This window comes from Erpetoichthys calabaricus, chromosome 11 (assembly GCF_900747795.2).
Source record: "Erpetoichthys calabaricus chromosome 11, fErpCal1.3, whole genome shotgun sequence".
NCBI classification, from domain to species: Eukaryota; Metazoa; Chordata; class Cladistia; order Polypteriformes; family Polypteridae; genus Erpetoichthys; species Erpetoichthys calabaricus.
In genome coordinates, this window is record NC_041404.2 from 63,273,352 (window position 1) to 63,286,051 (window position 12,700).

General features: G+C 49.7%; 1 protein-coding gene across 1 annotated transcript; it reads right to left on the reverse strand.

Annotated features, from left to right (window-relative positions):
• Nucleotides 1-2,817: 2,817 nt before the first annotated feature.
• On the reverse strand, nucleotides 2,818-4,929 carry foxi3a (forkhead box I3a). Its single transcript, XM_028813198.2, has 2 exons — nucleotides 4,326-4,929; nucleotides 2,818-3,528 (listed from the first exon to the last, which is right to left on the reverse strand). The coding sequence occupies exons 1-2, from the start codon at nucleotides 4,888-4,890 to the stop codon at nucleotides 2,939-2,941; spliced, it is 1,155 nt and encodes a 384-aa protein (XP_028669031.1). The 5' UTR covers nucleotides 4,891-4,929; the 3' UTR covers nucleotides 2,818-2,938.
• Between the last annotated feature and the right edge of the window lie 7,771 nt (nucleotides 4,930-12,700).

Sequence of the window (12,700 nt, forward strand, 5' to 3'; positions counted from 1 at the left end):
GGACATGGGAAGAAGAAGCAAAGCGAACCCAGGTCTCCTAACTGCGAGGCACTGCGCCACCGTGCCGCCCCTCTTTAATGAGCTAAGGGCCTTTTTCAACTTTGGGCAGACATTAATGCAGTAAACCTAAATAACTTGACAGCCGCACAGGCCTTTGCTAGTCGTGCCAGTCAGGGCTCTCAGAGTCGGCTGCCGGTGCCAAGTTCTTCCTGCTGCTAGTGGCACATTGTCACCCGACTTGCTCCCTAAGATTCAAACCACTTTGTTGTTTGTTTTTTTTTTTCCTTAAGCAGCAGGATGCCCACAGATGATGGATGGGCTGCCGTGACTGAGGGTCTCGCCTTCACTAAGGCCGTTTTCTTAACGTGACGGTGACTCCTCTGTTCATGGCACTTGACGCTGCCACTTTCAGAGAGGGCGCCACCAACAAGGTTCAAGGTTCAAGGTTACGGTTAGGGTTAGGTCAGCGCTGGTCAGACCTTCGCCGTTCGCTTTTCAGATATTTTATTGAAGCAGACATGGTGCTGTGAAAAAGTATTTGCCCCTTCCACATCTCTGCTTGTATTTCTGTCACATTGAATGACTTCAGATCTTCATATTAGATAAAGAGAAGCAGATGAGAGAGAGAGAGATAGCGAGGGGTTGGGGGGCATGCACTGATACAGCCCACCCAGCACACGACGCACCTCACCTAAATACATAGAAGTAATAAATGTATTAGAATAGACCCGTGCTGCCCCCTTAGTCACTCACTCGACCCTAACTGAGCTCAGCTCATCGATAATCCGACTCCTCAAGTCGTCGCCACAACAAGAACACGAGGATTCGATCAAAAACAAATTGTTCAAAAGGGGGGGCAGAGCCATCCCTAACGCCCTGGCACTGAAGCAGCTGTCATGTCAAATGGAGGACATCTGAAACAGCAAAAGGACCCAAAGGGGACGGTGACGACTCCCTTGTGACATCACAGAGGAGCCCAGAACATCAAAAGAACGCCGGACCTCGTGAGTCTCAGCTTGGGTTGGCATTCAGGACTCCAGACTACAGTAAAGGCTCGGCCCCCCGAGAAGAGCATCGGTACATAGAAGCACTGGCACGAGCGCCAAGCCTTCTGGAATAATGAGAGGCGAGTCAAAGGATGACTTTGTGGAGGACACAGGACAAGCTGGCGCTGGACAAGACGAACATCAGGCGCTGCAGGAGTGAAGACCACCCATTACTGAAGGAATATTCTGAAGGGTAACGTCTGGTCGTCCATCATTGGGTTACGCAGCACGATGAGGACTCAGACGTGGCACAGCCTGAGCAGAGTCCTCGACTGGAGTAACCCTCACCTCACCTGAGATGACCAGCTGATGGTCACAAAGATAGCAGTGGAGAAGAAGAAGGACGGAGATCATCTGGACAGACACCAGGAGCACATCCTGGAACACCTGGCATTACGCAGCATGTTGGGTGCAGCTGTGCCAGCACTAACCCTCCGCCCAGGAATGAATGAACCTTTTGACAGTAGCTGACCATATGGTGCCCACTCCAGGGCCACCAGCAGAGAAAGGCCTGGCAGTGACTTACCTTGCCATTGTCTATGCCCGGCCGCACAGCACTACATGTTAACCAGCTTTGTGTGTCTTACTTGCCAACTTTGTACAGCAATTTGATACAAAAGACAGGATCTGTGTGCCCACTGCATTGGTTAGTTGTGAGTAAAATCAAATCATTGAGGTATAGCGGGCAGCTGTGCCACCTCACATCCCTGTGCACTCTGCATGTTCTCTTATTCTGTGCCCATCGTCAGCTCCCTGCCAATCTGGACAGGATAAAGTGAGCCGGAGAACGAATGCATGAAGTAGCAGTTGGCATCATTTTATCTTAATAAGAAAAACAAACCAAACAGAAACGTCTGATGGATTGGGGGGGAATAAGGGGGGGGCAGCGAGAACAAAAGAGACGTCTTTATATCTGGAATACGGAGAGGAGACAAAACTGGCAGGACGGGGCAGCAGCACTTTGGTGAGCGTGACTGGCATGAGAAGTGTGGGCCACATGGTGCCCTGTGCCACACTGAAACACTGGCGTGAGGAAAGTGGCCAATGGATTCCTAATAAAAAGACGTCACACGATATTAACGAGGGCGTCCACAGCACAGAACAACATGGGGGACAAACCGAAATCTGAATGAAACGCCAAAGTCACAGCATCGTCAGGGACATACGAGGACAGAACCAGTGGAAGTGCTGCCAGCCTTACCATCGAGCCCACCGTCAGCGACATGGACCCCCGCAGGCGCTCTGTTAAGTCAGAGGGGTTACACAAATCACTTAAAAGGTTTACCAGGAGGGCACGAGAGCAGGCATCATGAGGGCGGGGTACAGGTGCCAAGATGGCAGCGTTGTAAAGAAGGACTTGAAACACAGGAAGGGTGAGGCAGACAGCTGGATTGAACACAACTTTTATTTCAACACATCTCCCAAAAGGCCGCTATTTACAGCAAACCAGGCTTACGCTGAGCCCGCTCCTGGCAGCCCACGCTACAGGTGAATCCTGGCACTCTCACGGGTAAACTGAGCGACCAGACCCCCCGTCTTCTGGCATGGACAGAGCAGTGACAGCGGCAGCAGCACGCCACAGTCGGCTCAGGCTGGTCTGAACAGCGCTGCCCTCGACATTTACACCATAGAAAAACAAGAGGCCGCCATGAGGCCGCCATGACAGACAGCCTGGCAGATGGCTCAGTGCCTCTCCTCGTCTATTTTACAGATGCCGCCCTCACCCCTTGGAAGGAGTCACAAAGTTCAGAGTCCCCAGATGTTGTTGAGCAAGTCCCAACGGCACTGCCTTCCATCCCACGCCGGCAGTGCCAGGCTGTCCATTCTCCTGTTTCCTCGGAGGTAGAGCGGTCAGGGTGGCGTTTAAAGTCCCCCCGTCGGACCCCCCTTCTCTACACTTCAGTTCCTTCCCTCGGGTAGAGGAGACTCCCAGAGCTTAAGCCCGGATAGAAATGGCTGTTGAACTGGTTCAGAACTGAGCCGCTGTAGCCGAGAGACGGGGCAGCCGAAGCCGACCACTCTGTCCCGGTGACACCTGGGAGGCTGGCAGCGTTGTGGGAATACGGGCTGAAGCCCCCGGCGACCTGCCCGGCCCTCTGGGACGGATCTCCTCCAAGTCCTAAGGCCACAGGCCTGGCCAGCGCAGAGGAGCCGGGGTTCACAAAGCTCGTCATGCTGGACAGAAAGCTGCCAAGGCAGGGGGAGGCGGAGGTGGCGCCGAGGGGCGTGTTGGAGTTGTGCTCCTCGGAGGTCTCCAGCAGGGTCTCGTGACTCTTGGGGCTGCCGTCCTCCAGGGACGACCCTCTCAGGGGACTCCCGCTCTCCAAGGAGCCGTCGTCGGGACGCTCGGGGTTCAGGACGCTGCCATTGCTGCCGCCGCCGCTGGGAATCAAGTCCGACTTTCGCTTTCTCTTCCTTCGGAAATTTCCGTTGTCAAACATTTTCTCACAGTTTGGATCTAACGTCCAGTAGTTGCCCTTCCCTGGAAGAAAAAAAAACAGAAAACAAAAATGGGAGTCGCTGTAAATGCCACTTGGAATGCAAAGAAGATGGCACTCTGGAGTCTTTGAGATATGCTGTGCCAACCCTCATGGTGCCACTCACGATCTACAGAGCCTTCCTATTAGTTATCTACGTCTGAGCGACTTTGGTATTCTTTGTGAATGTGCTGAGATATTCAATGGGGTTGTCGTCGTCGTACTTGAGGCGCTCTGGCGATTGAGTTACTCTGAGCTGTGTGAATGTTCTGAAGTTTATCATTTGAACAAACATTACCAACTCGGGGAGCTGTGGACCAGCGGCTGGCACAGAACACACAGAGGAGACGGTGAGGGTACTCACACAGTTCAGGCACAGTGAGAACCTCCAAGGCAAACGTAAGTTAAGGGGACAGCAGCGTCTGAAGGCGGCCGAGGAGCAACTCGCTCGCTCAGTGCAGTCTGATCTGGAGCTCCGGGCGCAGAACGTGAGGGCGGCCAAGCGGGACGGTGCCACGGGGCTCCACACCAGGGCACGGCGGCTTTACTTATCAGAGGTTTCACTTTAAAATGTCACATGCTGGATGAGTGAGTGGAGTCTGGGCAGCTCTGGGCGCTGGGCACGGCCCCTGTGACAGACCCACAGGATGTGGTGCCAGCGTTTGCACTGGAGATTCCCATACTAACTCGGGCTCTGAGCCACCGAGAGTTAACAACACTGACTCTTACTGGGAGTTACGTCACCATTACCATCCTGCATAATTAACTACCAAGAACATTAGCCCCCTTTAAAGATTCTTACCTGGGTCATCCTCGTCACGTGGCACCTTCTTAAAGCAGTCGTTCAGGGAGAGGTTGTGCCGGATGGAATTCTGCCAACCGGCTTTGCTCCGGTTATAGAAAGGGAAATTATCCGCCACATACTGGTAGATCTGGCTGAGGGTGAGCCGCTTGTCTGGGGCACCATGGATCGCCATGGCAATCAGCGCCGAGTAGGAATAGGGCGGGCGAACCAACTTCATGAGATCCTCTTGTGAAGGGAGAGAGAACCAACTCAGGTCCGCTGGGGCACCTGGCAGGAATGGACGTTGCATCCCATAGGGCTGTGGAACAAAGGAGGCCGAGCCCGACGGAGGGGCGTAGGGTGAGCTGCTGATGCCCGAGCCGTTGAACCACAGGTAGGGGTTGGCGGCGGCTCCATTGTAATCCCCCAGATCGTAGGTTGGAGGGCGCTGAGGGCTCGGCAGGCTGCTGGGGTGGTAGTAGTTGTCTCCATAGAGGTTCATCTCGGGGGGCTCCTGGCCAATGCTTGGAAACTGAGGACTGGCCCGATGGGGTGACTGTGCCTGAGGGTCGTAGGAGCTCATTCCTCTTGGTCCTTCGCTCTCCAGTACGTTCTCTGCGGAGCCGTGTAGCTGGCAGGTGTTTGAACGCACATCACCTGCCCGGAGAGATTTTAAACCTACCTGCCGGCCCCGCCCCTCTCCTCTCATTGGTGGGCCCAGCTCACTCTGCCTCAGGTAGTCTCGCTCACAATTGGCTTTTGTTTTTTTGAATGGGTGGAGTTCTGCTCAATTGCTTACTTGGTATGAAGTTGGTGTTTGGGGTTTGGAGACTGAGAGCTGAACATTTGTTTATGCTTTTAATAAAATCGAAAAGTAATCTCAGGCCAAAATGGAGAGCGCTGGAGATCGGAAAGTGCATGGAATTGATTTAGGAGGACGGGTGACACACAGAGCTGAAGGGCTGGCGTGACAGACACACGATGAGGCATCGCCATCACAAAGGGAAGGCAGACTTTAGGACTTCACCTCATTGCTAAATCGGAGTTCAACAAATCTGTGGGTTTTACTTTATTACACTCGCATCACGGGACTTGTATCTTTACATTGAGGCCAAGATTTAGTGTCCCAGCTAGTGCTCTGTATGTCACCTCCACCTTCATTCCGATGTCTCTTTGTGATAAGCTGAAGTTCGTGAAAGGTTTTTGGAGATAAAATGGGACACGGAATTGAATGAAGTGGACCTGCAGGGAAATGGACGGACGGCGTGGCTCAGAATTCCCTACAAGTTACTGTCATCCTCTTTGTATTTCTTGGGTCGCCTCATTCTCATTGACATCGTAAACCGAGAAAGAGCGCTGGAAGTGCGGGCGCCACGGAAATCCCCGTTGAATGACGAATTCGCTCTTAACGGGCACAACACCGAAATGCCAAGGCGATGCCCAACACAACCCCACCTCACCGACCTCCGGTCAGAACTTGGGGGCTCCCGCTTTACGACCTGACGTTACGTTTTTCGCTCCTTTTCTCGGTTCATTCACGCCCCCCCCCCAACCGACCCCAGTACCTTAACACGCGCACGTGCCGACAGATGCGAAGAGAACGCCGAGCCGCCTCGGATATTCTGTACGGCTGAGTCCCTCCGCGTCTCCGTGGTGTTTACACACAAATAACGAGTTTGTCACGTGTTGACAATGAATTCTGAGCTCGATCTCCGGTAAAGCGATTGGCAATTTCGGAGATGTTTTGAGTACGACGGTGAGTGTTTGTCTGTTTGTGGACACTTGTGGCTTTTATTAAAAAGAGAATTGGACTTGGCGAGCGTCAATGACGAGAAAGGTTCAGCACTGGCGGTGACTGGCACGCGCTTTTGTTTGGGGCTCTTCTACGTTTCAGAATTAACGGAAGTGACAGCTAGGAGCAGGTGAATCCCACGCCAGCCCGGTGAGAGAACCGTCAAGGGTCTCATGCAAATAGGAGGCCGCCACCTTAGGAAATAAAACAAGTCTGCGCGGAGAGAAAAAAAAGACAAAAAGTGCAGCGACAATGAGGATGAGCGGTGACATTATGACAAGGGGGTGATGTTTCAAGAAGGTTTATTACACCATTCCAAATAAGAACAAAATGTTACAATGATACAAATATGTCTAAAATGCCGTGCACTCCGCTGCTGTCAAGACGTTACAGAAGAGTAACTCTCCCCATCCAGTGTTGATTCAGAGATGACATGACTCGGGCGCCGCCGAGAGTAGCAGCCTTTTCAGCAGTGTGAATTTCCCCTTGGGATTAATAATCTATCTATCTATCTATCTATCTATCTATCTATCTATCTATCTATCTATCTATCTATCTATCTATCTATCTATCTATCTATCTATCTAAGAGGAGAGGTGCGCGAGTGAGTGAGTAAGTGCGCGAGTGAGTAAGTGCGCGAGTGCGCGAGCGAGTAAGTGCACGAGTGCGCGAGTGCGCCGCCCGAGCTCGATTACAACAGCGTTCACACGATATGTCCTTCGAGTCATTTACACGAGCAGCCTCGCACTTTCTGTTCGAAATCAGGGGTACACGCGCTGTCTCACTCGGTGTCCGATTCACGCGCGTGTGGAATTCTTGAGTCTTCAACTGACCCCGTGGGTGGCTGGGTGGGTGAATGGTACACTCGCCCCCCATACCTGCCTTCTTCATCCGTCTAACCCAAGTACACACTCTACAGATCTGGTAATGAAATTATTTTTGGACATTGTTCTTCACATTTTGATTTTTAATTTGATTGAATTGATTAAAATCAAATTACACTCCATACACATAACTCGAGTTTTACAAAAAGACAAAGGTTCGAAACCAATCAGCCCCCACCCCTGAGAAAGAGAGCTCGGCCAGCATTGTAAAACTAAGACAAATGAATAAATAAAGTCATAAATGAATAAAGATAAAAGGGGTAAAAGAGGAGAGAGAACCCGCTTCCTCAATTTAAATGCTTATTCTAAAATGTTCTTGATGAGATCCTGCCAGGTTTTGAAGACCGTTTGTGTAGATCCTCCTTCTTCACATTACCTTTGTAATACAGCAATTTATATGTGAAGGTCTGTGTCTGCTAACAAAAATAATTAGCAATTAGCAAATATTATACTGCGCAAGCGTGAAAATGGTAACCCACTTGATTGTACAGCGAGTACAGACTTAGGGTATTTACACCCTCAGTGCTCCAAATGGAAATGATCACACCATACACCACTTATACATCCATCCATTTCCCAACCCGCTGAATCCGAACACAGGGTCACGGGGGTCTGCTGGAGCCAATCCCAGCCCACACAGGGCACAAGGCAGGAAACAAACCCGGGCAGGGTGCCAACCCACCGCAGGACACACACAAACACACCAAGCACACACTAGGGCCAATTTAGAATCGCCAATCCACCTAACCTGCATGTCTTTGGACTGTGGGAGGAAACCCACGCAGACACGGGGGAGGACGCAGGGAGGACCCGGGAAGCGAACCCAGGTCCCCAGGTCTCACCACTTATACAGTCAAACGCATTTTGAAAATATGAGCTCACCTATCATTACAAAGGAGCTTTAAGACATGCAGCTCGGACTGACTGAGCGCCTTTTCACTGCGCTGGCACAATGGGGCACATGAACGTGTCGATTTGCATACCGGGTATTATATATACAAACTCCACCAAATCCTCTTCGTGACGGTAAAGCCCCGAGCGGCGTGTCACGTGTCAGGTCACGTGCAGTGTCTAAGCGGCCCGCTCAGCCTGTGAGCTCAGAGGTCCGTGACTGCCATCTGCTGGACAGAGCGGCGCTGCACATGAGCCCTGCTGAGCGAAGAAAGGCCACGAGTGTTTGGCGCCTTCGTACGACCTCATGAAAAGTAGTGGCAGGCAGGCAGTGTTAGTGTCATCATTTAGTCCTGGACCTTGACATAAATCAGGGCTGGTCATGATGCTTGTTTCCATTTGTTCAGGATGTACATGGGAAAGGCGCTATATACATAAAATGTATTATTATTACATAGTATTAGGGTGCTGTACCGTGTTAGCCATCATGAAAGTAGTGACAAGTCAAGCAGAACGACACCTTTCATTGGCAAACAAAATTACTAAAAACTAAATTAGTTAGCTAATAAAAGGTCGCTACATTCAGGATGTCCACAAACTCTACAGTCTCTGGTGACACAGTGCCAGCCCAGCGGCCTGACGGCTCATAGTCCATCTTGGTCACAGTCTGGGTGCGGTGGCATGTTGTCCATTCAAAATGTTGTGAAGTGATGCCGACTGTGTAACTACACATACATGAGTGTGTGTGTGTGTGTGTGACAGAATAACCCATGTCAGGTGTGAAGGTCAAGGTTCAAGACCACAAGATGTCCTTGTGGGGCGACTGGGTTGCGGTAAGATGGCTGAACTGCACCTTTGAGCCCACACTGGCCTCCAGCACCCCTGAGTGTTAATTCGAGTGCTGAGGAAAGCTATGCTGCTCCATCAACAGGGGAGTTCAGCTTCGTTGTTCTTTAGAGAGACTTCCTGACATGTCCGTCAGTTCCACGTGTGTTTCTGTGGGTACGTGTCACCTCAGATTAGAGCGCCAGTCATCCTGTCTCGCCTACACGTCTTAACTCACATTAAGAAAGTTGAGCCGTTTGTGGATAGATTATGCGATCTTAATTTCAAATTAATGTTCTGCTTTGCCAATTTTATATTTATGATTATGAATTTGGAAAATGGTATCCGCTTAGACCTCAAGCAAAACCTCTTTCTAATGTGGCACCAAGGTGGCATATTCCTGGCACAGCTATCATTGGCTTAATAGTATTGTGGATGACTGAGTGCCGATACCAACCCTGTATAAAGCACAAGCAACTCCAACAGTTATTCACTTTATAAACGTTCTTCCCACTGCTTTCCCGACTGTCACATCACCAAGTCACAAGGTTACACATTTCCATTGAAGACAATTCAAATACCAGGATGAGATTCGACGCTGGGTTCAAAACCAGGGGATTACAATTTAGTTTGGGATTCATGAGCGAGTGGACTGGCACGAGGACTCTGTGCCATCCAGACATGTACAGAGGGGTGGCACTATGGTCCCCAGGTCCGGTCCCAGAGACTCTCATGGCCATCTTCTCAATCGCTGAGCCCTCTTCCCTTTAACTGAGGAGGAGCTGACGCTGACACAGCGCATTGCCACACTCACCACATGACAAGCCACCTCAGGATCCCAGATTAGGACGACGGGTGACCCCTCAGCACCACTCGAGTTCAGGTGCAATGGTGCCAGTGGGAGGTTCTTGTTCTGGTGGCTGGAGTGCCAATTCTGCCACCAAGCCCCAGGTTTTTCCCTGGCAGGGCTGGACGGAGATTAACGTCACTTCAAGGACGAAGCCATTGCAGGTTGGGGGCCCACCGGAGTGGCGTGTTGACCCTTCTGATTAGCAGTGCGGACCCTGCCCTTGAAGTGGGCTCCTTCTTTAATCAGCTGCTCGTTCTTCTGCTCTGATTCTTTGGATTTTTGCTGTGTCCTTGCCCTCGGTCGGTGGCACACACTCATCCAGACAGCGCATTGCCATACTTGTGGGTGTTTTTTGCCCAGCTCTCTGTTATCATCTTCTGTTATTTCTCTTTTTTTTCTGTGGAGTTGGCGCACTTCATTGTATCCTAACAGTAACACTGAACAAGACGTGGAGCAGACGGCACATTCGTAGCGCCTTTAACTGTAAGCAGCGCCTTTGTATCGCTGAAGTGACACAGCAGGCTTCAGTTCACGATCACCAAATCCCGTTCAGCGCCCACAGATATCGGAGTCCCTAATGCTGCCCGTGATTAGACGTGGCATCACCTCGGGGGCTCGGTGCTTTTGACTTTATTATTATATGCAGTCAGGAAACACAATCACTTTCACTCATTGATCGATAAAACCAAAGGACAATTCCTGTTACCAATGTAAAAAAATGAAAAGTGAAAAACCATCCATCCATCTATCATCCAACCCGCTATATCCTAACTACAGGGTCACGGGGGTCTGCTGGAGCCAACCCCAGCCAACACAGGGCACAAGGCAGGACACAAACCCCGGGCAGGGCGCCAGCCCACCGCAGTGAAAAACAATTGTTCTGTAAATTCACAAAAATACAAACGTGCTTCAGTGGGCGGCACCGCTGCCAGCGCTGTCTGTGACGGCTTTGTCATTTACTGCGGCCTCCTCCACACACCATTAAGGTGCTGTCTCTGTCTTGTCACCTTTTACACGATCCATTAACGAGATTACAAAAATCTAAAAGATCAAACTGAAGAGAGGCCAGCCAGCCATTCGCATCGAGGGTCTGTGGCGGCTGGGATTTGGCCGTCAGGTTATTCAGAATGACAAGTGTAACCCTACACCATCAGGACATTTTCCTAATTGCTATTCTGGATGACAGCTAAAGGCACACGTTTAGTGCTGATTTTTAAATCCTGTTTTCCGAATATCCTGCCTGGAACGGCTTAGCGATGCCAGTCGCCTCACGCGTGGGATCCGTGTGTTTATTCCACTCCGTAGATGGAGGCCTTCTTCAGATTCCCAGCGTAAACCCAACTTCTGTGGACGTGGAGCTCCAACTAGTTAGGTGACAATTAGCCACTGAAAGTGACCGGCAATGACTTCAGAAGGAGCCACAAACTATTCCTGTACTCTAAATATCGTTTTTTAAAGAACTGCAGAGAGACACTTCAGCGTTTCACATTTCCATGGTCGGCTCTTTCCTGTCACAGGCACAGTTCATTCACAGCCATGTTGGCTTTGCTCTCTTCTGACTGCCCCTTTGGCACCTGCCATTGTCCTGATGACTCACCCCTTCAGTCATCTACTATTAAAACTGCGTCTCCTGCTTCAAAACGTCTTCTTGCTCTTAGCCACTTTGGATGTTTTCCAGAACAAACTGGCCATGTATCAGGTTTGCTTCTGGTGTCTTCAAGTGTATTGGACGTTTTTAGGAAAGAGTCCCGGAGTCATGTCGGGTTGTGTCTTCAGGAACAGCAAGTGATTGGGTCTCACATCGTCCAGAGTTTTCTGGTTAAGTCTTTCTTATGCTTCTGATTCGTCTTTCCCACACTTCGCCTTGCTGAGAGGCTGATGGTGGATTGAAAATCCATTTGGTTTTCTTTCTTCATCGCTGCATTGCTCGTTTTTTCTTGGTCGCGATCTGTAACTGCTTCATGAAGCTCTCTTTCAGCCCCAGTCAAGTTTGTTCTGTTATCTAAGCACATGATTTTAACTTGCCCTCTTCTGCAAATGAATCAATGACTGGCATCAATACGAGAATCAGCGTCCAAGTTGTGTGAAATCTCGATGTGTTAAACTGACCAGACTTACCTCTTGACCAGACTTTGTCCTCTTTAAACTTGAAAAGGTCCAAAGTAATTGGAGCAGACCCTTCTCGACGGTTTGGTAAATCCAGACCAGAGGGCACTGTGGCTGCAGTTGATGGTGTCATTGTGTTTCCGACGGCGGTTTAAGCATCATAACACTAACAGCTGAACAAATTCAAATTAATTAATTAATTCTTTGCATTTATATAGCGCTTTTCTCACTACTCAAAGCGCTTATCAGTTGTAGGTTAAGGGTCTTGCTCAAGGGCCCAACAGAGCAGAGTCCCTATTGGCATTTACGGAATTTGAACCGGCAACCTTCCGATTGCCAGTGCAGATTCCTAGCCTCAGAGCCACCACTCCGCCTATTGTATTATGGGATATCATGGACTGTTGAATTCGGCTCTGTACTTGTAATATTACTGTTAGACTGTATTGAGGATGACTTGTGTTCTGTTCTGTATATCGTGTTGTGTTGACCCCCTTTATTTTGACACCCACTGCGTGCCCAGCCTGCCTGGTAAGGGGTCTCTCTTTGAACTGCCTTTCCTGAGGTTTCTTCCATTTTTTTTCCCTACTAAGTTTTTCCTTGTCTTCTTAGAGAGTCGAGGTTGGGGGGCTGTCAAGAGGCCGGACCTGTTAAAGCCCTTTGCTGACCTCCTTGTGTGATTTTGGGCTACACAAAACAAATGGTATTGTATTACATTATAGCTCAAGGAAAAGCATGCAGGATGAGACGGGTTTGTGTTGGTGGCGGTTATCGATGTTATCTATGAAGAATAACAATGTTTAACCTACTTCATTACTTTTCAAAATGTTTCATGAAAATTGCTAATTTTCCCAACCAATAATCACTTCTTATAAAGGGTTGTTATGGTGCATGTAAGGGTCTTTGTTTTTTCCTCAGATATTAAGACATTTGTTGAGTTGAAAGAAACATAAAATAAAATAGGACTACTGTACATACTTTTGTTCCTTTGAAATCCCATCTCTGAACTTATTAATAAGTCTCATTCCTCCTCCTGTCCTCACGTCTC

Coding starts and splice junctions, on each gene's coding strand:
- foxi3a (XM_028813198.2), bottom strand. CDS start 4,890: ATGAGCTCCTACGACCCTCAGGCACAGTCACCCCATCGGGCCAGTCCT. Junction 3,529..4,325: donor ACGTGACGAGGATGACCCAG/GTAAGAATCTTT, acceptor TTTTTCTTCCAG/GGAAGGGCAACTACTGGACG.